The sequence below is a fragment of the Odocoileus virginianus genome, chromosome 6 (assembly GCF_023699985.2).
Source record: "Odocoileus virginianus isolate 20LAN1187 ecotype Illinois chromosome 6, Ovbor_1.2, whole genome shotgun sequence".
NCBI lineage: Eukaryota > Metazoa > Chordata > Mammalia > Artiodactyla > Cervidae > Odocoileus > Odocoileus virginianus.
In genome coordinates, this window is record NC_069679.1 from 61,482,658 (window position 1) to 61,509,634 (window position 26,977).

At 36.9% G+C, this 26,977-nt stretch overlaps 1 protein-coding gene across 1 annotated transcript; it reads left to right on the plus strand.

The window, feature by feature from the left end:
• The first annotated feature begins 512 nt into the window (after positions 1-512).
• SNAPC1 (small nuclear RNA activating complex polypeptide 1) lies at positions 513-26,728 on the plus strand. Its single transcript, XM_020896419.2, has 10 exons — positions 513-734; positions 3,646-3,805; positions 3,969-4,109; positions 5,084-5,188; positions 9,644-9,802; positions 11,330-11,398; positions 12,131-12,193; positions 15,637-15,781; positions 22,888-22,986; positions 25,561-26,728. Exons 1-10 carry the CDS (start codon positions 607-609, stop codon positions 25,605-25,607), a joined length of 1,116 nt encoding a protein of 371 aa, XP_020752078.1. The 5' UTR covers positions 513-606; the 3' UTR covers positions 25,608-26,728.
• Positions 26,729-26,977: the final 249 nt, after the last annotated feature.

Here is a 26,977-nt window from a genome sequence, read left to right on the forward strand (position 1 = left end):
AAGTCCAGTCTGCGTGGGTGTGTGCTTAAGTCACTTCAGTCCTGTCTGATTCTGCGACCCTATGGATTATAGCCCGCCAGGCTCCTCAGTCCATGGGATTCTCCAGGCAAGAATACTGGAGTGGGTTGCCATGCCCGCCTCTGAAGTCCAGTCTACTTCTCAGTAAACCCTCTTTGGATCCTATTTCCACGAGGCAGTGGCTTGAGGTTGGGAGATGTTCCTTCTTAGGTGTAAAAGCTGACTTGTCACCCTAGGATCACTTTAAAGGGGAGAGATGGTAAGTGTAATAATGATTGGTATAAGGTATAATACAGACCTAAAATCCTTCTTTGGCTCACAGGTCCCCTGAGGAGTAAACTTATTTATTGAAATTAATCGCGCCAACCTCACTCCTCTTAAGAGATCTGAGCTCCTGAGGCAAACGGTTGCGCAGGCGCAGAAAACGACGCGAAAGCTTGGGTAGATCCGGCTGGAGGTGGAGTTGAAGCGGCCGGAAACGCGTCACGGAGGGCGTGTGCGTCAGGTCGTAGTGGGTGGGGCTCAGAGCCCCGTTTCCTCGGCTACCGCCGGCAGCTGCCCTACGCGTGGCCTGTTTGCTTTGCAGACATGGAGGCTGCTGCAGGCTTGAAGGACGACTGCGAGGCCCTGCTCAGCCGCTTCCAGGAGATGGACAGCGTGCGCTTCGAGGACTTCACTGAGCTCTGGAGAAGTATGAAGTTCGGAACCATCTTCTGGTGGGTGTTTCTTGTCCCTTCCTCTCTCTCTGTGTTCAGGGGCGGCGTAACAAGTTTCTTCCATCCCTTTCGCTTTGCGGCACCTGGGAAGGGCTGAGTAAAGTGGCAGTCTGAACTCTGCCTTCGTCTCTCCTGGGCCGTCATCTGTGCTTGGCTCCGCGTTTTCCCTGGGCGATTTCGTTGGCTTGGTTTTCATCCATCCATTTTGCGGCCTCCTCCCAGATAAGTATAGCTCTACCTGGCCGCCCTTCTCCACTCTTCTGCCTCCACTGCTTCATCCTGACCTAGATCACCGTCGTGTGCCCTCAGTCGAGTCTTGTTTTCTTACAACTCCATGTTTAAAAACAAACACACAAGCAAAGACAAACCCCGCATGATTGAATTCATTTTTCATACAACCGCTGAAGTTGTAAAGTGCACATTTGATCATGTTACGGCCTTTCGTACCACCCGTTAATGGTTTCCGTTGCCTCTGAGTACAGCTCAGGTTCCCTAACAAGGTTGGCAAGACCCTTCGTGACTGGCCTTTGCCCAGCGTTGCAGCTTCATCTACCAGCCCACTCCATGGCTCTCTACATGCGTTTCCTCAGCCTGGACCTTTACCTGGCTACCTTATTCTTCATTCAGGTTTAAGCTCTTGTGACAGTTCTTCAGGGAAACATTCCTTAGCCCTTCTGGACTAAATAAGGTGTTCATGCTCTTTTTCTTGTAGCACTTTGTGCTTATTTTACCTCTTGACGTAATCACATTTTAACTGTGTAGTTCAGAAGGCAGTATAGTGTCGTGGTGAGAAGCATGGATTATGGAGCCCCACTTCTTGAATGTGGTCAGAGTCCTCTACTGATTGTGATAATAAGTGCACTCTTAAGTGCTCAAGAAATATTCGTTATTATTATTTTAAATTTTCTTTCCACTAGACTTAGCTCTTTGAGGACAGTGACTGGATGGATATAGTATTCAATTAGCATAATACTTAAAATATTTAAAATGCTAAATTAATAAAATGAATGAGTCCTTGTGATTATAACTCTTACGTTCTGCTGAATAAAATGTGAACATTCTCTTTTTTCTCCTTGTTGATGTAAAATAAGTACCTGTATAGTTTGTCCATTGCAGGGGATGGAGAATGGAGAACCGTTTGTTGTACAATTAATGAAAGGAGAGGAACTTTTTTTTTTTTTACTGGTACTAAATGTAATGCATTTATAGCTGTATGTAATCCATAGAACAACTCTGAGATCAGTAATTATCCTTGTTTTATAGATGAGGAAATTGAGATTTTAAAAGGTTAAGTAATTTTTCCATGATCACACAACTAGTAGGTGGTACAGCAGGTACTGAAACCAGTATGTCTGTTTCTGAAACCCATGATCTTTTTTGCTGTATCCCTCTTGGGAAAAGTGGTTTAGAAAAATTTTGCTATGGTTGCCCCATCTTCTAATTTAATGAAGAAGGAACTAAAATGAGAAAACAAGTAGAGATTATTTAAGGAGTGGTAGATTTTCTTTAGAAACTGCTTTGGTTGCCAGTACTATAATAGGTATTTTTCATTCTTGTAGTATATTCATTACTTAGAGGGCCCAGGCTTTGGAATATAGTGGGGTCCCTTTGTTACCCTGCTGTTTACATTGGTGAACTTTTTTCCTGCAGAATTGGGAGGGGAGGAGGGATACATTGTGCTGTGGTTCTCCAACTTTTTCACCCAAATGTCTCAAGAACAGGTTAGGACCCCCTGAGGCTACTGGGGAAAATCACCATTATATATTAATATGCACATATATTTTAATTGAAGTATAGTTGAGTTGAGTTGATGCCTTTGAACTGTGGTGGTGCGGAAGACTTGAGAGTCCCTTGGACTGCAAGGAGATCCAGCCAGTCCATCCTAAAGGAGATCAGTCCTGAATGTTCATTGGAAGGGCTGATGCTGAAACTGAAACTTCAGTACTTTAGCCACCTGATGCAAAGAACTAACTCATTGGAAAAGACCCTGATGCTGGGAAAGATTGAGGGCAGGAGGAGAGGGGGACGACAGAGGATGAGATGGTTGGATGGCATCACCAACTCGATGGACATGAGCTTGAGCAAGCTCTGGGAGTTGGTGATGGACAGGGAAGCCTGACATGCTGCAGTCCATGGGGTCGCAAAGAGTCGGACATGACTGAGAGACTGAACTGACTTACTGATAGTTGAGTTACAGCATGTTAGTTTCAGATGTGCAGTGTAGTGATTCCACAGTCAAATGCAATACAAGTGATCAACCACAAGTTCAGTAACCATCTGTCACCATACAAAATTATTGAAGTATTATTTTTATTGGCTTTATTCCTTATGCTGTATATTATATCCAGTGACTTACTTATTTTGTAACTGGAAGTTTGTATCTTTTAATCCCCTTCACCTATTTTGCCCATCCATCTACCCTCTTCCCCTCTGACATCCATCATCATGCTCTCTGTTTATGTGTTTCTGTTTTGTTTCTTTGTTTTTTAGATTCGACAGTAGTGAGATTATGCAGAACTTGTCTTTGTCTGACTTATTTCACTTAGCATAATACCCTCTAGGTCAATCCGCTTTGTCACAATGAACCTGATCTTTGTATTTTATTCTGTAACATTACTGTGGTTATTTTAGTATATTACATACTTAAAATTCTTAAACCAGTAGTTAGTTGTAATCCTACGCCTTTTGCTCCCAATTCAGCAGTAAAGTTGATGCTTTTGGAAGGTGCATCAAGAGTACCTTGGGCCTCAGTGTAAGAAGCACAGCAGAAAATTAGGTCTTTATCCTTGAATCATGAAAGGATCAGATGTGGAATGCCCGTCCGCTTTCTAGCAGCTGCTATTTAAACAAGTATAAACCTCTTCTGTTACTTTTTTTCATAGTCATAATATAGGTTCTCTTTGTTTTCTAGTGGTAGAATGAGAAATTTAGAAAAGAACACGTTTACAAAAGAAGCTTTGACTTCGGCTTGGCGATATTTTTTACCTCCATACACCTTCCAGATCAGAGTTGGTGCTTTGTATCTGCTATATGGATTGTACAATACGCAACTTTGTCAACCAAAACAAAAGGTAACATTTGTGAGTTGTTTTCCTCCAGCGGAAATATGAAACAGGTGCAATATTTTCATAGCCAACTGATTTTAAAGAGAAATGCCAGTGTTTCAAAATTATAATACATATGTGAAAAAAGATTTGCATTTACTAACAATTTTTTTATTCCTCTTGTTTGCAGATTAGAGTTGCCCTGAAGGATTGGGATGAAATTTTAAAATTTCAGCAAGATTTGATAAATGCACAACATTTTGATGCAGCTTATATTTTCAGGAGACTACGACTAGACAGAGCATTTCACTTTACAGCAATGCCCAAATTGGTGTGTTATCTGAAGGAGATTGTTTTTCAAAATGAGAAATTCTGCTTCATTGTCCGTAAAGTGCCTCAGTCTCCAGAAAGTGGAAAGAGTATTATATCATTCGCAATACTTGAGAAGAGGCTTCTTGGACTTCCCTGGTGGTCCAGTGGTTAAGACTCTGTGCTTCCAATTCAGGGGGCATATGTTCAATCCCAGGTCTTGGTCAGGGAACTAAGATCCTGACATGCGATATGGTATGGCCAAAAAAAAAAAAAGAAAAAAGATTTCTTAAAATAGGAAAACAAATATGGGGAATTCCCTGGTGATCGGTGGTTAGGACTCCAGGCTATTACTGCTGAGGTCCTGGGTTCATTCCCTGGTCAGGAAACTAAGATCCTACAAGCTGTGTGTCATGGCCAAAAAAAGGAAAGAGGAAAAAAATGCTTTCTGATTACTTTTTTGTGAAAGCAAAATTCAGTCTGTCCTAATAATGCAATATTTCTGAGTGTTGTCCATTAAGTAGATGGTTAGAAGAAGAAGTTAGATGGGTATCTGCATTTGCTTATGCCTTTATTCAGACATTAGAGGGGCAACTGAAGAGAACTGAGGGATTTTAATGCCAGTTAGTGAAAAGTTGAAACTTCTACTAATATATATTTCTTTAGTCTTGTGACACTTTCAGATGCTAGATTGAAAGAGCATTTTAATCAAAAGGTTCTAGTTCTGTCAGTTGACAAATCATGTAATTTCTCTGAATTTGTAAGCATGTCGCCTGGCATCTTAAGGGTTATTTCAAAAGTTGTTTAACAGTCTTTGAAAAATACATTTTTCAGAGTAAGTATGTACTTACTTATTTAGTAAATACATACTTAGAATGGTTTTTCTTTTTGATTTTTGGCCCATATTTACTTATACATGATTTTTATTGCTGGCTTACTTACAGTACTTAAAATATATCTTTTAAAGCATCTATTTTAAAAGACATTATTATTTAGCTGTCATACAGAATGAAGAAAAAAATTCAACGAACTGAAATTACTGAAGAATTTAAGGACCCAAATGATCGTGTAATGAAACTTATCACTTCTGATGTACTAGAGGTAAATTTGCTTTTATGTTCTTAAAATTTTTTAAAAACTGTTTTGTTGTTAACTATATATTGAGTTTATACCTTTGTCTACTGGATACTGAAAATTTTTCTAATCATAGGATGCTATTACCTTCTCTCAAGTGTCAGGAATACTTTACCCTAAATATATCAAAATTTCTGGAATAAATTTTGAAAGAGTGAGAAATAGATGTAAAAGACTGGACTTGGATTAAGGATATTGGGATTCAAATACTGAAACTACCATTTGTATTTTACTTTAGATATATTATAAAACAAGAATTTAGTGACTTTATTTTTTTTTTAACAATATATGTTCATTTCCTAAGTTCCCTTTTACAATGCTTGAGTAAAAACCCACTATTGAAAATAGTTTATTTTGATAAAACAAAAATTTGAAATCAAGAATAATAGATAAGAGTTACAGTCTTAAAACAGCTTTTCAATCTAATGTATTTCAGTATTTTGAGATGTACAGTATGCAGGAAAATCCTTTGCATTGATAAATAGTCACAGAGAGTTTTACCTGAGTGGGAAAGTTGCCCCAAAGTTAAAACAATACCCCACTAAAGGGTTGCAGCCTTCTAATTAGTGATCCGTTCCTATTTTCTAAAGAATAGATTCCTATGTACACAGAAAGTGTGTAGAGTGAGTGTGAGCAGGTGGGGGACTTGTTGTGTTTTTTCATTTCATTGAGCCTTAGTTTCCTCCACTTTAATATTATGATTGCAACCCTTATTTCATCCACTTGTAAGAGTTGAGACCAGATTATTCCTGAAGAGTGCTGAGTGTGGCCTCTGGCACATAGTAGATGCTTAGTAAATATTACTACTGCTCCCCTCAACCCTATTCAGTCTTTTCCTATATAAGGAGTGAAAAGGGGATCAGATCTTTGATTTGCTCAACTGTTTCTCTGTGTCCTAGATGCTACCATGTTCTCATAGCTTCAGCTGTCAGGTTGATTGATTTTTCAACGCACGCTGGATCTGCTCTGTATACTGACTTCAGTTTTGAGCAAGAATTGTTAATCAGGGGTCCATGGATAGCCTTGAGAAGGTCCATGGATCCTTTTCCCCCTCTAAATTGTATGTAAATTTTTCATATGTATGAACACTTGGTGAGGATGAGGTAGTCTATCCTCAGATTGACAAAGGTGTTCATATACCTAGAATGTTAAGAATTTCACAGAAGGAAATTATTTACTAAGTATCTAAAGACGACATGGTGTAGTGCAGGAGCGATACAAGATGTTTTGTGTATATTATCAATATTTTACTCCTCAACAACATCCCTGCAAAACAGGTGCTTTAAACAAATTTTAGTTATTATTTTTTTCTTTTTTTATAGAAGATGTTTTATCCCTGATTAAAAGTTGAGGAAACTGAGGCACGGAGACATTAAGTTAGGAAGCAATTGACTAAGGTTCTGTAGCAGTGCCTGTTGGACAGCAGAGACCTTGTCTGAGCTGGGACCGGGGTTGGAAAGGCATCATTTGCAGATGTCTACTGAAGTATGACAAAAATTAAGATCTTTGCCCTCTAGCAGCTGAGCAGGAAAGAAGTGGGAGAAGGTCATGTATAAAAATAAAGATAGGAAAAAAACTTTGCATAATAGAGGGAATTTATGTTTTATCTTTTGGGGAGAGGGGAATCATTGAAAAGTCTTAGAGATTGGAGAAAATTAGACTATATATTTAGGTTTGGGGTAAGGAGCTATTAGAAGGAGATTTTGTGTAGAAAAGGAGCTATGAAAAAAAAAGAGAGAAGCAGCTATGAGGTCCCTTCTGTGGAGGAGGTGGTGGGTTGGTGACCAAGAGCCAGGTGGAGAGATTCCTTTGAGCTGGAGAAGGCACTTCTTCCTTGGAAACCTGAGGGAAGGAAGTGGAAATGGACTCATAATTGTGAAGAAGAGAAGCAGAAAGCAAACAGACCCAATAGCCTTAACTTTAAGAGAGGGCCTCCTGCTGGAGCCGGGAATCGAGGAAGTTTGGAGTAGCATGAAGAATGAAAGATTTGGGGATGCCAGAAAGGATTTGCCAAGGAGTACTGATGTGAGTTATAAAGAGAGAGCCAGAGGGGTGTTTTGAACAGCAGGATGTTGTTCTTATTAGTATTCTCTTAATGAAAAAAAAGATGATTTGAACCTAGTTGGTTGTAATTTTTGATTGTTGACTAATTTGGTGGTAGAGCCTTAATTTTTTTCAATATGTCTTTTTAAACATTTTTATTATTCATTTGAAGCTCTTTAATTAAAGGTTCCTCTGTTAAATAATTGTATATGTGAGCAAGCAGATAATGGGAGGTTTTAGAGAACAGAGCTGGGGTGATGCGTAAAGCCATATTCTTTTGTGATTGGAGAGGAGGGTCAGAGGGCCAGGCTATGAAATGCCTTTCCGTGGAAGCTTCTAGGAATGGAGAAGTCCGTGTGAAGCCATCCGGACTTTAGCATTTTTGGCTTGCCACAGATCTGCTTTGAAGGCCTTTTCCTTCTGTACTTGTGTTGGCTGAATTTTTCCTGTTCTTGTCGTCGCTTGTCGTCCTCAGTCGTGTCCAACTCTTTGTGACCCCATGGGCTGTAGCCGACCAGGCTCCTCCATCCATGGGATTTTCCAGGCAAGAGTACTAGAGTGGGCTGCCATTTCTTTCTCCAGGGGATCTTCATAGCCTATTACTCATTTTCACTGGTAATCCCTAAATTGATTACTTTTCTGTTTTCCTTCTCCTCCTGCGAATGCTCTTAAGTCTTCATGTCAGCGTATTTGAATTCTGATTGTGATTCTGCCTCTCAGTTATCTTTTGTGATTAAGGAGGTTTAATAAAACAAGAGAATAGAAGATTGAATCAAAGTAGCTGATTTTTTTTAAAAATTCAGGTATAATATATAATATTGGCTTAGTTTCAGGTATATAGCATAATGATTCAGTATTTATATGTATTGTCAAATAATCACCACAATAAGTTTAGTTAACATTCATCACCATACATAATTACAATTTTTTAAAGGATCTGATTAATTCCAACTCTGTTACTTAAATATGCCCTTTAGCAAGTCATTTCACTTTTGAATCTATTTTTTTCATTTATAAAATTATAATAATGGCATTACATGTTGAGCATTCACTGTGTGTCAGGAACTATGCTGAAGGTTTTTGTATGTTATTTCACTAATTATCATAATAGTACTGCAGAGGAGGTAGTGTTTTCCCAGTTTTAAAAGCAAGGAAACTGAGACTCAGAGAAGTTAAGTAATTTGTATAGCGTAAGGTACAGACACTGGATTTGAGTGTCCAAGTGTGTAAAGCTCCAAAGCCCTACACTACCTTTTATTTCTTAATCCTTTGATTTTGTATAGTGTTTTACATTTACAGAATACTTCCACTAGTATAAGCTCACTTAATACATCTGCATTGTGTTTGTCCAAACGTGGAACGTGATTGTGACTGAGGGATTTGTTCAAGGTCACAGTCTAGCAAGTGACAGGTCTCAGGCCCCAAGCTAGTTGCCTTTGTCCTGTTTGTAGTGCGTGTAAAATAATGGGAATGCAGCACAGCGTACCATGTAAAATGTTAGGGGCTCCCCACGGCAGGACACTGTTCCCCATTGACGATCCCGCGTGTGTAAGCACTCAGCACTCCTCAGCAGTTTTGAATTCCTTGAACAGATGTTGATCAGGTCCATCAAAATCTCCTAGAAATGCATTGACTGGCCTGTCTTGGGGGTGACTCAGAGCACGTGGTAACAGTCGGTGAGGGACATTTCTCTGCTGGTTGGAGCCGAGCGTCAGTGCTGGCTTTATGTGGTTCTTGTCTGCCTGCCATCGGCTGTCTTTCTGTTTACCCTGTAGACCTGCCCATTTGTCTGGAGGTTTCTTGAGTAGGAAGATCTGACCAATAATTATGCCTCAAATGGTGTCATAAATCACTATTTCATTTAATCTTGAATCTTACCACTGAAGTAATGAAGAAGCTTATGGAGATAGACACAAGAGCTTTGAGATTTCTGAAATCAGCACATCTCTGGAGGATTGGGTGAGAGTCATGAGATAGGAATTCCCAGCTGAATATAAAGGATTGTGTAAATATCCTTTATGTGACAATGTGAAATAAAAATGTGATCTTAATTATTAGGAGTAATATTTAAAGATATGCTACACTACAAATAAGTTTTGTTACATCTGGGAATGCAATCCTATATTAGACTTTCCCTATCATCTCTCCATATATTGTATATTAATTAAAGTTTATTGAGTTGAATTCAGTAACTCCATATTTCTGGAAAGCAGACTTTTCATTAATAATGTACTGGTCTGCATAGTTATATTATTTTTAATAAACAGTAATAAGTTATTCCTTCTCAACTCTGTCACTTTGGAAGGTGATTTTATTTTATTTGTGTTGGTGCATTTCCCCTCGAAAACTGAATTAAAGGACTCATCTTTTCACTTGTAGGAAATGATGAACGTTCATGACCATTATCAGAGAATGAAACATGTAATTTCAGCTGACAAATCCAATCCGGAAAAATCCCTCAATTTGATAAAAGATGATTTTTTTGACAATATCAAGAACATAGTTTTGGAGCATCAGCAGTGGCACAAAGACAGAAAGGTTTGTAACTGATACATCACCTTTGCATTTGCATCGTCCATGACTGGCTGAACATGGGTGAGGGTGTTGAGAGGCAGCCTCGTTTACTGGCTACCTCCTATGAAACGAAGATCTGGAGGGCCTAACTTCTTTAGTTTCAGCTTTACCAGTTAGTAGCTAGGTGATGTTATTTAACCTTACAAATGGGTTTTATGTGTAATAATATATTATTATATAATTATAATTGCAACTATATAACATATAGTTAAATAATACCCATTTAATATATATGTACACACTAGGTAGTATACATAATTATAGGGAAATAAATAATCTTGGTGTACCATGGATTTAGTACAATCTTTAGAATTTAGCGTTCTGTGGAGGTTGCACACAGGCTGTCTTTAAGCCAAATCCTACACATAACTTTTTTTTTTTCCCTTTGCATAGCACTGTTCCTAATGTTTTAAAAACTTGAACTAATTACCAACATTTAAATATTTTTGGTCTTAAGATTCCAGACATCTGACTTCTCTTAAAGGTGAGAGGTTTGGCTATACCGGTCCTGCTTTGCTGCATGGCAGCGGACAGCTCGACTTCATGGTGGCTTCTCCCATTGTGACAGAGCGCATACTCTCTCTTCACCAATGCTCTACCTGCCTTGGTTTAACTGTTTACAAATCTCATCAATGCAAATCTTCCATTTAGTTTTCTGACCCAAATGCTGATGCTCGAGCTGCCCATATTCCATGTTAGTCTTTTCAGCTAGAGAAACTTAACTCTGGAAACCTGAAGGCCAGCCTTGCTAAATTTCCCTTTGAAACCACTACTCCATCTAATTTTACTAAATACTTCTAGGAAAAAGATAAAAGAAAAAAGCAAGTAATTTCTTATTACTTACTATGTGTTTAATAATGTGTTAATGTCTTCACAAATGCTAGAAAGGCATTTTTATATGTTATCTTTCATCATTATGTGTTATGTATCAGAGAGATTTGTTGCTACTTGTTGACTTATATAAAGGATAATGGCTCAAAACTCAATTTTATAAAAGATGAACAAGGAAAGTGATGAGATGACAGCCTTGGGAAGGAGGAAATAATTTGCTTCCTCTATGGACATTTATTTTAATGAGAGCACATTTTAGAATGTTTGACTACTTTTAAGTGCTACAGCTGGGTTGCACAGATGACCTAGGCACTTAGGTAAACATCTTTTGTAGCACTGTCTTAACTCATTTTAATGATCATGACTAAGACCTTTGAAAACCTGAAGGAAAGGAGAATAAACCAGTTTTCTAACGACCACATAAATCTGCATATTATCTTTCATTAGTTAAGATTGACTTTTATTGATTTTGTAATTCTAATGAAACCTAACCATGATCTTAATGTCTGGTGGTGAGCCATGCTTCAATACTTGTGAAATATTCTTTTAGTTTTTCAGTAATTAAGTAAATGATTTCCATTGTTCTGAAAATAATTTTCAAGTTAATTTTTAGTTGGTTTGAATTGTAAATGTGTAAATATAACTTACTTTATCTTTTAGAATCCACCCTTAAAACTGAAAGTTAAAGGTGGAGAAGAAAAAAGTGAGAGAAATTCACAACAATCAGAGGTCAGAAAAATTCATTATATGATTGCTTCTGGGGCAAAGGTTTGGTTAGCTTCTTTTCATTTTCTATGTGGCTGTGATTCTGTGTATTGACCATAACATGCTGTGGTCAATGTTATAATATTAATACATACATTAGAAAATTCTGTAAGATGGGTTCTGTGAAGAGCTAGTCTGTTCTTTACTGGAAACCTTGTGAAAGACCACATGAGGTATAGACTGGGCCTGAGAATGTTCACCGTCTTCAGCAAGAGAGGGGACGGGTGGTGGCCGAAGGCGCCCTCAGTCCTTGCAGGGCCAGGGGAGGACTGTTGTAATGCTGTCTTTTTCTCCCTGCTTGTCAGTCTTCCACCAAGCATGCACCTTAAGCTACTCTCTACTGCTTTCTGCCTTCAAGGTTCTCATCCGTCTTAGTGGATGAGGCAAGAGCCATCTTTGGGCATAGGCAGATGAAGAGGGAGTGGCATAGTCACCAGGGCTCAGGCCTTTCATTCTTATCCTTTTAAAATCTTGAATGAAAACGATCAGTAGCCATGGGGTTGTTATCATGACCCCTGTTAGAAAGTGATGCATGTCTATGTGTCTTTACTTAATATGTGTCCAATAAATGTTAGTTTCTTTTACCCTACCTTCTGTCTTGAATCTTATTTCTGATAAAAAAAAAAATTATTAGTGATTTTACTTAATGTTTGTGTGTTTTAACTGTTTCCCCTTCTGGGTTGTTTTTACTTCCAGAGATGTGAAAGGGCAGAATCATTAGCGAAAATAAAATCAAAGGCCTTTTCAGTTGTTGTTCAGGTAAGTTATTTACTTAATAAGGTAGTTTAGAAATTTACTGGATGCTCTTTTAATCACATTTTAATTTTTTCATCAGAGTAACACCTCTGCATAGTTTTAAAAATCTAATAATACTGTTTAGCTTATACAGTTCAGCAGTCCTGCTCCACCACTTCCTGCCGCTGGACTTCTGATCTCAAAAGGCAGCTATCTTCACCTTTTTCTCTTCTAGTTATTTTTTTTCCTGGTATTTACCTGGAATTTTGAGTTCTTTACTAATAGTCTTCCAGCTTCTAGTATTCCTAATTATGAAAGGTTTTAGAATTTTATCTTTATCCCCAGAGCTCTGGATTTTCATGATAATGTACCTTGGTGTAGGTCTTTTCTTCCACTAGTGCCCTGGGCTCTTAGGATTGACGTCCTTTTGATCTGATAGCCTTCAGTTCTGAGGGATTTTTCTATAAATGCTTCTCTGATCAAATTGTTTACTGCAGTTTTGCTCTTTTTATTTTCTGGAACTTTTATTTTCTTCTTCTTTGTTTTTATCTATTTTCAGAGAGCTTTCTTTATCTTCTGAACTATTATAATGGATTTTAAAAATTTCTGCTGACATTTTTTCATTACTAAGATTTTTTTTTCTATCCCTGAATCTGTTATTAATTAAAAAATGGATCTCTTATTTTTTTTCCCCCTGGGTACAATATGTTTATCTGTTTGAGGATGTTAATTACAGTTTTTTGAAGTTTCTTCCTTTTCTGCCATAATTCTTATTTTTGTTTATTCTGTTCTCTGTCTTTCATTTTGGTGACTTTTTGCAAATGTTTGAAGATCTTGAGATCATATTTAAGAGTGGTCATATAGAGATACCCCGGTAGCTCAGTCAGTAAAGAAACTGCCTGCAAGTGAGGGAGACCTGGATTCAATCCCTGGGTCAGGAAGATCCCCTGGAGAAGGAAATGGCAACCCACTCCAGTATTCTTGCCTGGAAAGCCCCATGGACAGAGGAGCCTGGTGGGTTACAGTCCATGGGGTCACACGAGTCGGACACAACTTAGTGACTAAACCACCATACAGGGATACAGCCTTTTAGCCTCCATGTTTTTCTTAGATCTAGCCATTTTTATCAGAGAGCAATCTGGGGGAGGAAAGTAGTAAATAGGCCCAGCTGGCAGTGTTTCGGGTGCCTACAGAGAATCCACTGACAAGATCACCATTCATTCCTTCCAGAGACTTCATTCAACACCCCTGCTTCCAGTAAGAGGCTTCACCCCTTCCTTAGCTTTTCTAGTGCCATCAAAACCCATCAACTGCTCTGGCTTAGCCTCTCCAGAGAGCTCACCTGTTTTGTACAGAAAGAGGTCAGTTGTTCAGCTTTGAGGCGAGAAAATGGGATACTATTCCTTCTGTAGATTTTTCACATAATCTGCACATTTTTTAATGACCCCAGTTCCTGATCCACTTGGACCAGCTTTCCTTGTTCACCTTTCTCCATCCTAAGTCAGCCATCACTTTTCCACCTCCAGAATGTTGTTGTTTTGTTTAGAGCTGTGTTGTTTCCTATTATCTCCATTTTGTGAGTTCATTCATTTTTATTCCTCTCCTCTAATTTTAGTGGGGTTTCAGGAAGGAGCACCAATAAACTTAGGTGCTTTATCTCATATTTTTTTCTGGGATTTTTTTCCCTGGATTTTTTTCATGAATCTGAAAGTGTCTTTATTCTGTGGGAAACTACTATAATTCTCTGGTTGTTGAAATAAAAGGGATTAAATGAAAAAAGTGAAAGTGACTATAGATTAGTTAAGTGTTATCAATTTGCTTTACTGCAGTTTTGAATGAAAGCATCAGGACAATAGCTTAATTATTCCAAATTCTTTTAAACCTGAACTATTTCCGTATTATATAGGCTAGTTTGTTTAATTTCTTAAGATATTATGAAATACTTTAAAAAATATTAAATTATAACCCCCATAAATTTTTATAAGAATGTGTCATTGCATGGTTGTGATTTTTTTTAATTACTGAGGTACAATTAACATATAGTGCAAGGTAGCTTTTAAACTGTTGATAATACATGTACCACATAGATGCCATTTACTGAAAACTGTTAGTTAGGGCTCTGCTTAAGCACGTAAGGGAATTTATTGACTGATGCAACTAAAAAGTCCTGGGACTCTACCTCTATTTCTCATGTCTTACATTGCTTTCACTATCTTCAAGTGGTATTTGTGACAACTCCAGCCTTCCCAGCCTTCAGTTCAGTGGAAAGGGAGAATTTTCCTTTCTAATAGTTAAACAGATTTCAAAAATTGAGTTATATCAGTGATGACAGATCACACGCCCATCCCCTGGTGGCCTTGGGGGACGTGAAGCTCATTTTGACTAGATTGGGACCACATGACCATATGGAGAGTCAGGCATAAAGTAGTTTCCCTTGAAATACGTGGTGCTAACAAAGGAAAGTAAAATGTTTTTAGAAGAAAAGGAGAATAGGTTGTTAGCTGGGAAAAATATACTTGTCCTTTTTACCTCCACTTCCAACCATGCATCTACAACAATTTAACCCAATAAGGAAGTTTTAACCCAGTTTGAATAGATGATGATGACAGCTGCAAGGACCTCTTCCTGTTATAAAGATAAAAGGGTATATACACCTGTGACAAATATTAAGCAAGCAAGTATCATGGTAAAGTACTTTATGACATGTCTTTCTGTAAAATCTTTCCTCATCTTTGTCTATCTGTTTTGTCATTCCCTAAGTGACCTGTTGTTCAGTTGCCCAGTCATGTCCTACTCTTTGCAACCACGTGGACTGCAGCACCTCAAGCTTCCCTGTCCCTCACCATCTCCTAGAGTTTGCCCAAGTTCATGTTCATTGCATTGGTGATGCCTTCCAGCCATCTCATCCTCTGACGCCCTCTTCTCCTTCTGCCCTCAATTTTTCCCAGCATCAGGGACTTTTCCAATGAGTCATCTGTTCACATCAGATGGCCAAAGGACTGGAGCTTCAGCTTCATCATCAGTCCTTCTGGTGAATATTCAGGGTTGATCTCCCTTAAGATTGACTGGTTTGATCTCCAGGAGATTCTCAGGAGTCTTCTCCAGTACCACAGTTCAAAGACATCAATTCTTCGGTGTTCTGCCTTTATGGTCCAGCTCTCACAACCATACATGACCACTGGGAAGACCGTAGCCTTGACTGTGTGGACCTGTGTTGGCAGAGTAATATCTCTGCTTTTCAGCACACTGCTAGGTCTGTCATCACTTCCTTGCCAGGAAACAGTCATCTTCTGATCTCGTGGCTGCAGCACTGTCTGCAGTGGTTTTGGGGCCCAAGAAGAGGGAGTCTGTCACCCCCTTTTTCCCCTTCTATTTGCCATGCAGTAATGTTTTGCCATTTCCTAAATGATGTATTGTTGGATTCATTTTGTGATTCATTGTAATTAATTAGATTTCCAACTATTTAGGCATCAAAGTCAAGAAGGCACCGTCAGGTCAAAGTTGACTTTTCTGATTCTGAATCCAGCCAAGTACAAACCAAAACAACTAGGAAAAGAAGAAACAAAGAAACGTTGAAACCAGCAGGAAGGAAAGTGTCTTCCAGAGACAGAGGTACCTTTTGAGAAACTTAAAAAGGGGAAATGGGACTTAAGTACTATCTTCCCTCACCATGTTTTCCTTATTAAAAAGCATTAGATATTTGTTTAAGAACCTTGGGAGATTAATATTAAAAATAAATTATCTTAGATCTTGGAATCTTACTACTGAAAGGGACCCTAGAAGTCATAAAATTGGGTCATTTCATAGATGATAAAATTTAGGCCCATACAGATGAAATAACTTGTCCAAAAGTGATATGGTTATAGAATCAGTTTAGAATTATCCATATTATACTTCATTAGTAATTTTTGTATGTGAATCAAACTTATATGTACAATAAGTTATGATAAGTAGCACATTCTATAAACCATGTTTTCCATTAGCTGTATTAACTAAGCTGTACCTGCTTTTCTTTTGAAATAGTTTATAAAGTTACCTTTGCTGTTTGGTTTTTAAAAACATGAATATGTACTCAAGTAGTTTAATTTAAGCACTGCACAAATATATCCATCATACATAAAGTTGGAATCTCATTAGCAGGCTCCAGGGGAAAAAAGTATTAAGAAACATACTAAATATTTAGTGCCTAATATAAGAAGCACACAGAAAGCCACTGCAGCAGTATATGAAGGTATGTTAATAGCCTTTTAGCATGTTTTTTTCCTATATTGAGATAGTAGAGGGAGAATTTAAGTTCAGTACCTTTAATATAGTCCAGATATGGTAAGTTCCATCAATTAATGCATGAAGTGCTTTGAGAATTCAGAGGTGGAGATACTACATTTGTTAAGGATAATTAAGAAATACTTCCGAAGGAGAATTTTTTTTTTTTAGTTTTCTTTACAGGGCTAGAATGTATTGTGAAGAAAGCTGTTAGGCCAGTCTCGTAAGTATTAATGAAAAAATTCTAAGTTATATGTTTCAGAAGAATCTCAGATATAGAACAGCTTGATTGTATACATTCATTTTATGATGCAGGGATGGTGCAGTTAGGAATCTATCAATATGATTTGCTATATAAATAGGGTAAAGGGGAAAATGTGAATTCATTTAAATAGTTACCCAAGAAAACATTTGATTAAATCTAGCATTCATTCTTGATTTTAAAAAATATTCTCTAGCTGTTGGGAGTCAAGAGACTTTCTGTAAAGGGCCAGATAGTAAATATTTTAGAGCTAAGTGGAACTTTCATACATTTTTTGTGGGAATTCACAATGGTATAGTCACTCTGGAAGACTGGCAGTTTCTCATAAAGTTAAACATATACTGACCATATAACACGGCAATCCCACTCCTTGATATTTACCCAAGAGAAATGAAAACTTACATTCACACAGAAATTTGTATATGTAAGTTTGTAGCAGTTACATTCAAATTACAAAAGATTGCAATCAGCCTAAATGTTTTCAGCTGGACATTATGTAAACTTGATATACCATACAGTTGAATACTACTCAGGAATAAAAGAACTATTGATACATCTAATAACACAGATAAATCTCAGTGTACTGTGCTAAGTGAAAGAAGTGAGACACAAGAAAAGCTGTATACAATATGATAGCTCCATTTATAAGATATTTTGGAAAAGGTGAATCTACAGGGACATAAAAACAATTGTTGATTCCTTGGAACTGGGGGTGGAGAGAAGTGATAACTGCAAAGGGGCACGAAGCAAATTTTTGGTGTGATGATCTGTCCTGTAGTTTGATTGCAGTGGTGCTTGCATGACTGTGTTTATCTAAACTCCTAGATCTGTACTACCTTAAAAATGGTGAATTTTATTATGTATTAATTCAAATCAGAGCAGAGGACATGAGGTAAAGATGGATTTGTTTGATTATACTTAAAAAATTAACTTTTGGTAGATTTGGTTGCTTTTTGTAAGGTGTCAGCAAAAATACTTAGTTTTAGAAGCCTACACAGGCAGTTTTTTATTAATAGTTGATCTTGTTTCATTTAAGTGCAGCAGAAAGTTCAAGCTACTTTCTTAAACATCGGGAAAACAATTTTTTTTTGGGCGGGGGGGAAGAGAATGCTTCTTTATTTCAGAAAGACACATCAATTTTCAGATCAAAACAATTAGTTTCTTGGTTTTTCTTTCTCTCAATCAGCCTCCAAAGAGACCACACCAAAGGAGAGTCCATTTTAAGCAAATTAAGCTTTAGGATACATACCTAATAGATCTCACTGAAACCTCACCAAAATAAAATTTAAGAACAGTTTTGTACATAAGCTATTCAAGATTTCTCCCGCACTAGCTGCTGGAAAGCACAGTGAGATGGCAGTTTTATTAGAGATAGCAGCTTCAGACCCAGAAAAGTGGGAAGAGATAGATAGATCAGTGGCAAAATATAATATTCTTTCCTTTCAGGAAAACAGTTTTTTTATGCAGTTGAAGAGCAAAGAAGGAGCCAGATGCAAGCTAGGAAAGAAATTTAATTGAAAGTTCCTTTTCATCTGAAGCATTTGACACATGTAATTTGTGAAAGATCACTTCCTTCACTAGCCATATTTTTTTTACTTAATGTAGTTACCTAAAACATTTTCATAAACTCTGAAATTAACTTTTAAAGATGGCTGAGATTTGTTATTGAATTTACCTAGGTGTATTAGGGAGGATATAACCCATGAGAAAGAAAGTACAGTAAGAGGTGATCTGAATTAAGATCTTTAATTATAACTCAACTATTCCAGCTAACTCCAGCTTTGTAGCTCAGAAGGTATTGTAAATACTTTGAAGCAGAGGTAATTTGTTATTCTTCACCTTAATAAAGATTCAAGTGCTTACTAAAAAGATTCTCTTTAATCAAAAAGTTCATTAAAGTAGAAAAGTATGTTTGGTGGGGATTTGTCCAAGTGACAAAAACACAGAGGACATTGATTGCAGGATTATTTGAAATGGCAAAGACTGTTAACAACTCAAATGTATAACATTGAAAAATTGGGTACATAAAATTTTTGTCCATATAAAGGAATATTTTGCTGTTCCTAAAAAGCTGGAGAAAGTTTTCTGTATACTGACATGAAAATATGTCCAAAATATATTGATACATTGCTTAGTGAAAATGTTTTTTAAAGAAGAGTATGATTCATTTGTTAATAAATACATATGTAGACACAAAGCTACTATAATATAAAATAGATAAACAACGTCCTACTGTATAGCACAGGAAAGCATATTCAATATCTTATAATAAACTATAATAGAAAAGAACTTGAAAAAGAGTAATATGGGTAATCAAGTAATCAAGGCTTCCCTGATGGCTCAGATGGTAAAGAATCTGCCTGCAATGTAGGAGACTCGGGTTTGATCCCTGGGTCAGGAAGATCCCCTAGAAAAGGGAATGGCTACCTACTCCAGTATTCTTGTCTAGAGAATTCCATGGACAGAGGAGCCTAGCAGGCTGTGTAGTCCATGGGGTTGCAAAGAGTTGGACACGACTGAGCAACAACACTATACACACACACACACACACATATATAAACTAAATCACTTTTTTGTACACTAGAGACTACATTGTAAGTGAACTATAATAAAAAAATAGGCAGACAGAAGTTTTATATATATATATCTTTGAAGAAAACTAGATGCATATAACAGAGGTTAATTCTAAGGGATGGGATCATGGAAATTTCTAAGTCCATAAATTTCCATAATGTTTTACTTTTAGAGGATAACCATGTTTAATAGTCAGGAAAAATCCAAAAATTAAAAAGCAAACAAATGTAAAATAATTGCTTAGACTAAGACAAGATGGACATGAAAAAAGGCAAGGTGGTAGAAAGTACAGGATACGAAGGTTCCATTTTATGTGGATTGTGACGGCTGTATTGAAGAGTTACCGTTAATATAGAAAGATATGTTGAGAATTGGATTGTGACCAGGCCTGAAGTGTGGAACCAAGAAATTTGGACTTCATTTAGTAGGCGGAAGGGAATCTTGTGAGACTGCTGAGCAAGCTAGTGGTGTCACCACTTTTCTTTGAAGATCAGTCTGGGCATAGTATGGTAGTTAGGTGGGAACACGCTGAAAGTGGGAGCTCTGAGTAAGAGGCTGTTGAGGAGTAATGAGGACCTGGCCGGGTGGTTGTAGGGATTAGACAGGCAGACTGACAGGAGAGCCAGTGGCTGTCTACAGGTAACCAAATACAGAGGCTGGTGGAGAGAGGTGAGACTGGGACGCTTACAGCCTCAGTAACTGGGGCTGTAATTTCGATTTAACAGAGTGAGGATCACAGGATGACAATTTCATTTGGGGGGAGAATTTGCCGCAATCTGTCTTTCCAGGCTCAATTCTTGTAAAGGGTGTCTAGTGCATAAATAGGTGCTCACGTATATTGATTGGATTTACCCATGTTTGTATTATTTAAGCTTTAGCTACACCTGTTCACCATTCCTAGAACACAACATGCAGCCTTCTGGAAGAACATCAGTTAATAGTAATGGTGATACACGATGGTGAAGATAACAACTATTACTTATGTAACACTCTTTCTTTTTAATTTTTTAAAAATTTTAATTTTTTTTTTTTTAACACCAAAAACGTTTTGTATTGGGGTATAGCCAACCAACAGTGTTGTGATAGTTTCAGGTGAACGGTGAAGGGACTCAGCCATACATACACATGTACCCATTCTCCCCCAAACTCCCCTCCCATCCAGCCTGGCACATAAAATTGAGCAGAGTTCCATGTGCTATAGAGTAGGTTTTTGTTGGTTATCCATTTTAAATATAGCAGTGTAACACTCATTTTCTGCTGAACTTTTTTCCCACATCCAAGGTCACCTAACTAATATTTAGAGCTGAGACTTGAGTGGCAGTCTACTTGAATTGAAGCCTGAGTCCTTAACTGCCATTATTGCTATCTCTCAGGTAATTGGAAATGTGACTCTGGAGCTCCAATTAGACCTGCACTTAAGTAATTGTCGTATTCTAGCTCCATGTCCTGTAATCATATGTGTTGAGATGGAGCAATAATCTGTGACTTACAATTGCATCCCACGTGATGAGCTTGGAGCAGAGGAAAACTATCAACCTGACACCCTCTAGGAAGTTAGTTTTGTGGATAACTGAGGTTAATGATTTAAATGGCAAAATTTACTTTTTAAACAGTTAATTATTCTGGTTGATATCTTTCTAAAGCATACTACATGCTTCTGTATGTGGTTCTTATTTTCTGCAATGTGCATTTATCATTTTTACATGTATTTTATGCTCTCCTATTTTCTTGAACAGTGTATCCTGAACATAATTTAGTTTTTGCTTTATGATTCAGGGTTTTCATCATGAGCATATTCTTTTTACTGGATTTTGTAATATAGTAATCCTATCAGATATCTTGATCACTATACTGTGGCTTCGTGATGCAGGACTGTCCTTGTTTTTCTGTCACATTTGTGTGGTAGGTGTCTTTATGTTCTCTGTGCAAATGTAGCAGGTTTTGCCCTTTTGCTGGTGCTTTAACTAGTGGGTTTTAAGAAGCAGGTTGGCTGTTTGTTTCAGTTTTATGTAAAATAATTAGGTTTTGGATAAAGGCCTGAGGAACATATCGTGAGCTTTTGTAGCTTTTATTTAATATGTTGACTCTGAGATAAACATCATGAAGTTTTGTGTGTTCACTTCTTGGTTCCTAGCTGCATAACTGGATGAAGCATTTTATTTTGTTTTTAAGAGCTTTTGGAGAACATTGCCTTTCTTTTTTATTCATTTAATTTAGAAATGATATCTAAGATGTAGTTAATCATCATGTGACTAGATGAAGGTTTTCTTGCATAGCTGACAGTTTTAAACTCAGAACTCCTTCCCTTGACATTGTTGCATAGATTCTCTTAGGTTATAAATGTGGGTTTGAAAAAATCATTAATAGTTGATACGGATGAATATGGCGCAAGATTGTTAAGAAGAGTATTAGTAATTTGGGATAGATTGTACTGATTATAAACTTGGTTTGAATTGTGTTTAAAATGGAAGCTTTTTGCTACAGTTAACTTTATCTAGAGCAATCTCTTCATTCCATAAAATCTGCAGCCCATTAAGATGCCAGCATATGTGTGTTTAGAGCAGAAAGCTTAAACTCATTTTCATTGAATTTGTTGCCTTCTGTACTGGCAGGTACTTAGTAACACATATACTCTGTGAAATACTGTGTTATAAAATACTTGAATCCATATTTGATTATTCATGGTTCATTGAGGCCCTCCTCTATGCCAGGCACTTTTCTAAGTGCTGGGGATACATCAACTTAAACAAACCAGAGTCTGTCCTTGTGAAGTTTACATTCTAGTGGGAAGAGGCAGGCTATAAAGAGACAAATTACTACAGATAACATGTAGAATAAGTGTTGTGGAGAAGAATCAGGAAGCATAAGAAATAAAGAGTGACTGTGTCAAGGGGTTGCCATGACCAGAAAATGATATGCTGAATGAGACCTGTTATGACAGTGGTATTTGATAATTTGATGAGGATATTTCTTCAGGCAACAGAAGGTTGCTATAGAAAACCTCCAATCTTAACTGTGTTTCTGATGTTTGTGCACATTTTCCTTCACTGTAATGTGATCTTACAATTGTTTGTTAGATTAGTGAATAATGATCCTAAAAGGAACAGATTTTGTGTGTGTGCTTGTGTATGTGAGAATTGCCTTATTTTCAGCTTGTTTTATTTAATAGTTCTTGGACAGCATTCTGGTGTTCAGCAACCAGTATAGAATATTTGTCATTAAGTCCGTATCAGTCTTAAAAGACTGTTAACTTTAGAATTACATGTGTGATTGACTTGAAGTAACACATGATTATTCCATGGTGTCTGCAGATATAACCCATGCTGTGTGTGATAAGGATTGAATCCTGTATCAGTGTTTGGCTAATTTTGTTTCTTCTCTTTTCCTCTGTTTTCTTTAATGGAAGAATTAGAGGGTATTTTCAAAACCTAGGTATAAACATATGAATACTTTAAAAAATGATATGTATTTTAAAATGCATATTTCTGTTCACTATTACAATTTTAGCTTTTAAACACCTAATATGTGCTATTATAGTATTATTATAATTTGTGTAAAATTTTTCACAAAGATTAACATTCTTTGTTTTCATATAAAATTACTTGTTTAACTCTTCCAGGTGACATGCAGAATCTACATAAGGAAGATAATTCTTTAAGTCTGAGTATGCCTGTGGTTGCAGAAGAGGATGAGGAGAATGAAAGTTTTAGTGAAACAGGTACAGATGAAAGTTTGTCAAACTCCTGGTAGAACTTCAAGGTTTAGAACCCAGAAGAGCATGACAACTGTGTGTCCCTATGATGTTTTTATCTTTGGTACACTGGAGAATTTTACCATTAATCCTGACACTTTAAAGTAAGTGATAATCCAGTAAATGAATGTATATGGACCGGCAGTGGTCAGTGAAGGAGAGGGAATACATCGTTATTAGTAAGTGAATATCTGTAATCATGAGGGTTTCTGAAATGTATTCCTAACAAAGGGCAAAGTTCACAAAGTGAGTTGCTGGATATAACTTCTAAAAAAATATTTTACTGCTAAAAATTTCTCATTTCAAATTCTAGTAAAATTTTTACCTATGAGATGATGATTGTAACTCAGTGGTAAATTGCACAATGTAATTTAAAATGCCTGTACCTTTTTGTGTTGCTGTGGTTTTCATAATTTATAATATTTGTTAAACAATAGTTTAAATAAATATCTCTAATAATAATTACAGTAACATAGAGAATAAGTCATATTTAGCTGGCTAGGCTTGATATTTGGTAAGCCATCAGTGATAATGAATATAATACATATCAAGAATCCGCCTAATGATGTTTCCGTTTTGGTGCTGTATCCATTCAGCAAACATTTATTGAGTGCCTATTATGTTTAAAGTGGTTAGCTAGGTATGGGAATATAAAGATATATAGTACCAGAGTTTTAAGAACTGTTCTATTTTGATCACAGTGAATAGATCTGAGCACAGTGAGTGGCTCATAGTGGGCCTAAGTTACGATTGAATGAATCAGATCAGTCCCAGCCCCAGAGAACCTTATGGCTTAGTGGGAAGAAACAAAACGAGCCAGTACATCACGGTAAAGAGACTGGGTGCTGTGGAGCCACACAGAAGACAAAGACAAGAGAGTGTTTGTTCCGCAGAAGTCTGAGCGCCTCTGATTCGCTTTGTCAGCATAACACCGTTCTTTGTAATCCTATATAGTCCCGTATAGTTTCAGACTATAGTTGCTTTCTAGTTTTGTCTAGTGGCTTTTATTGCAAGTAAACAAACACATGTACACTTTTATGGCTACCTGGCAAGTCATTCTAAAATCTATCAGCGTGTGAGTTTTAAAAATTTGGTTTTTATTAAATACATAAGCATATAATTTACTATTAACAATTTTTTAATACTGATTATAAGAAACCATGGACTTCTGACTCTGACTCCCATTTCTTATTCCCTGAGACAATCACTTTTAACTCTTTGATAATTATTTTGGTATTGACCTCCATGTTTCTAAATAGCATGTTTATATTGTCACTTATTCATATTTCAGTTCTATGAATTATCTGTTGACTTTCCACATTGAGGAGGGCAAGGATTTAGTTCTCCTTAATGTAACAGGTGCACAACATGATGGATATTTCTGTACACTACAAAGCGATCACCATGAGAGATACATATACATATATATATATATATATATATATATGGTTACCTCTGTCACCATGCAAAGATGTTACAGTATAATAATTTTATATATTCTTCACCTCCCAACCCAAACACATGATACTTCCTATCCCCCACCCTCCAAGTATAGTAATTATTTTAGTTACGTGAGTATTCAGCATTTATGAAACATTATTAGCAGTAGGGCCATCTAACATAATCTGTGATTCTCCCTTAATCTGAGCATTTATTGTTGGCCTTAGAGAGTTAATAATTTTTTTGCCTTATTAATTTGTTTCTTTATGTACTTATCACTAATTTATCCTCAGACTGTTGTTCGATGTATAAATCTTCCCCTTGAAACACTTGAGCACATTAGGCATTTTACCACTGTCATCTTTTTAAGGAGGTCTCCACCAGGTCTCAGACTTGCTCTGTATACTCTTGGCCTGACGCTGCTGCCTTCCAGGAATCTGTTTTCTTTTTCTTCTTAATTTTGTCTTTGTCTTTTCTCATTCCTTTTTCTGTCATCATCTTTTAGTTTTCATTGATGGGGAATATTTCTTTCTTCTATGTCTTCCATAATTTTCATGTTTTGTATCTTCTGTTATTTGTTTTGTTTTTAACAATCAGTGACTTTAGGCTCTTGACTCTTTCTGGATGGAGACTTAACTTGGGTATTGGTCATGGCATGTGCCACGGTAGCCAAAAAGATGCATAGTGCTAGTGTTTTGGGCCAGTGCTAACAGAAAGTGACTAAGATGTCAGTTGGAAAGCAGTTAACATCTCTAGTCACTTTCCGTTAGCACTGGCCCGGATATTGTTCCGATCTGGCATGCTGGGCCCATACTAACTATAGGGAGGGCATACCCATAGGAAACACCCTCCGAGTAGCTTATTATCAAGTAGCATTTAGCATAATTGGGATCTACATTAGTAAGTCTACAACTGCAATGTCATTTTGAAGGGAAAAATCATGTATATGTCAAGTTTAAGGTTTCTTATATCTTTGTTGTGAAGTTTTCTTACTGTTATACCAGCCTTTTTAGTTTAAATGTTTAGGTTAAATACTTAATTAAATCAATTAAGTATTATTCTTTTTTAGATCTGACAGACGCCTTAATTTTTTGTCTTTAGAGTTCACTGCACCCAAGAGGAGAAGAAAACAGAGAACAAAAAGCTAGGCTTCCCATTCCAGTATCCTTGGACTTTCCTGGTAGCTCAGCTGGTAAAGAAGCCACCTGCAAAGCGGGAGACCTGGGTTTGATCCCTGGGTTGGGAAGATTCCCTGGAGAAGGGAAAGGCTGCCCACTCCAGTATTCTGGCCTGGAGAATTCCATGGACTATATAGTCATGGGGTCACAGAGAGTCAGACATGACTGGGCGACTTTGACCTATTCACTTATTCACATGTAAATTGTTAGTTATTTTATATCTATAGTTTGGTAACAGATTTGTTTATGGTGTATATTAACTATTGTATATATTATGTTGTAAAGTGCACTAAAGTTTTTGCCATAATTTGCTTTATTTTTTTAATATTTCAGATTTATATGGTCAGTAACTTATATGATTGATAACTTAGAAAGGTCAGTTTTTACTTCTGTAATCAATTAAGTATCCTTTGGTGCTTGTTTTAAAGCTCCCTTTGGCCTAACATGTCAGTATGTATACGTGCATGTTTATGTATGTATAGATATATCTGTGTCCATTTATGCATATAATATGACTAGTCAATACACTGGGTACAACATTTAAATACTGATTATTCTAATAAAACCTTTAAGAACATGTCTGTGGTACAGAAAGGTGGTACTCACAAAAAAATTCTGTAGCTTCGTGAATGTGCCTCTGTTAATTTCTCATTTGAGAGATTTAGATGGAGATTGCTTCAGCCATACTGTTTGAATTGCTGCCAGTAGCAGACCACCTGCGTATCATGTGGCTGGCTCAGCCTGTCTTAAAGTTGATTATACTCTGTGTTGTTTTCCCATGTGGTATGTTCAGGACTTCTGCAAATGCCCTGTGAGGGAAAATAATGCTAGCCCAGGTAAAAATTTCATTTATTAGAATCTGTGCTATATGTTAGCTGTGAAACAGAACTGTTTCCCTTGCCTGATTTCAGATTTTTCTGATAATTGAGGGACAGTTTCTATGATGTGTATATTGGACAGAGCTTCTAGGTTTAAATATTCTAGCACTGGGACTTGCAGAGATGTGGATCCATTACCTGGCAACTTATATACCAGGTTATTTGCTAGGCTTCTTTGGATCATTAAATTTTATAAACATTGTATAACCAAAACAGTGAGTTTTCCTCTTATTTTTTCACAACTGTACTTTTAAAAGGTATTATTTCACTTGTACAGTGAAAAAACTGTACCTGTGGATGATAAATGCCTTGCCCACATTCACAAAGTTAGTGGTGCATCTAGGATACATATACAGGGCTCTGGCTTATAATTTCAGAGTCAGTTTTATATAAGCCAACACAGGTGGCAATCCAGATGGACTGAAAGCAGTAAAATCCCACTTCAGATGGCTTAAATATTAA

Coding starts and splice junctions, on each gene's coding strand:
- SNAPC1 (XM_020896419.2), top strand. CDS start 607: ATGGAGGCTGCTGCAGGCTTGAAGGACGACTGCGAGGCCCTGCTCAGC. Junction 735..3,645: donor AAGTTCGGAACCATCTTCTG/GTGGGTGTTTCT, acceptor TTTGTTTTCTAG/TGGTAGAATGAGAAATTTAG. Junction 5,189..9,643: donor TCACTTCTGATGTACTAGAG/GTAAATTTGCTT, acceptor TTTCACTTGTAG/GAAATGATGAACGTTCATGA.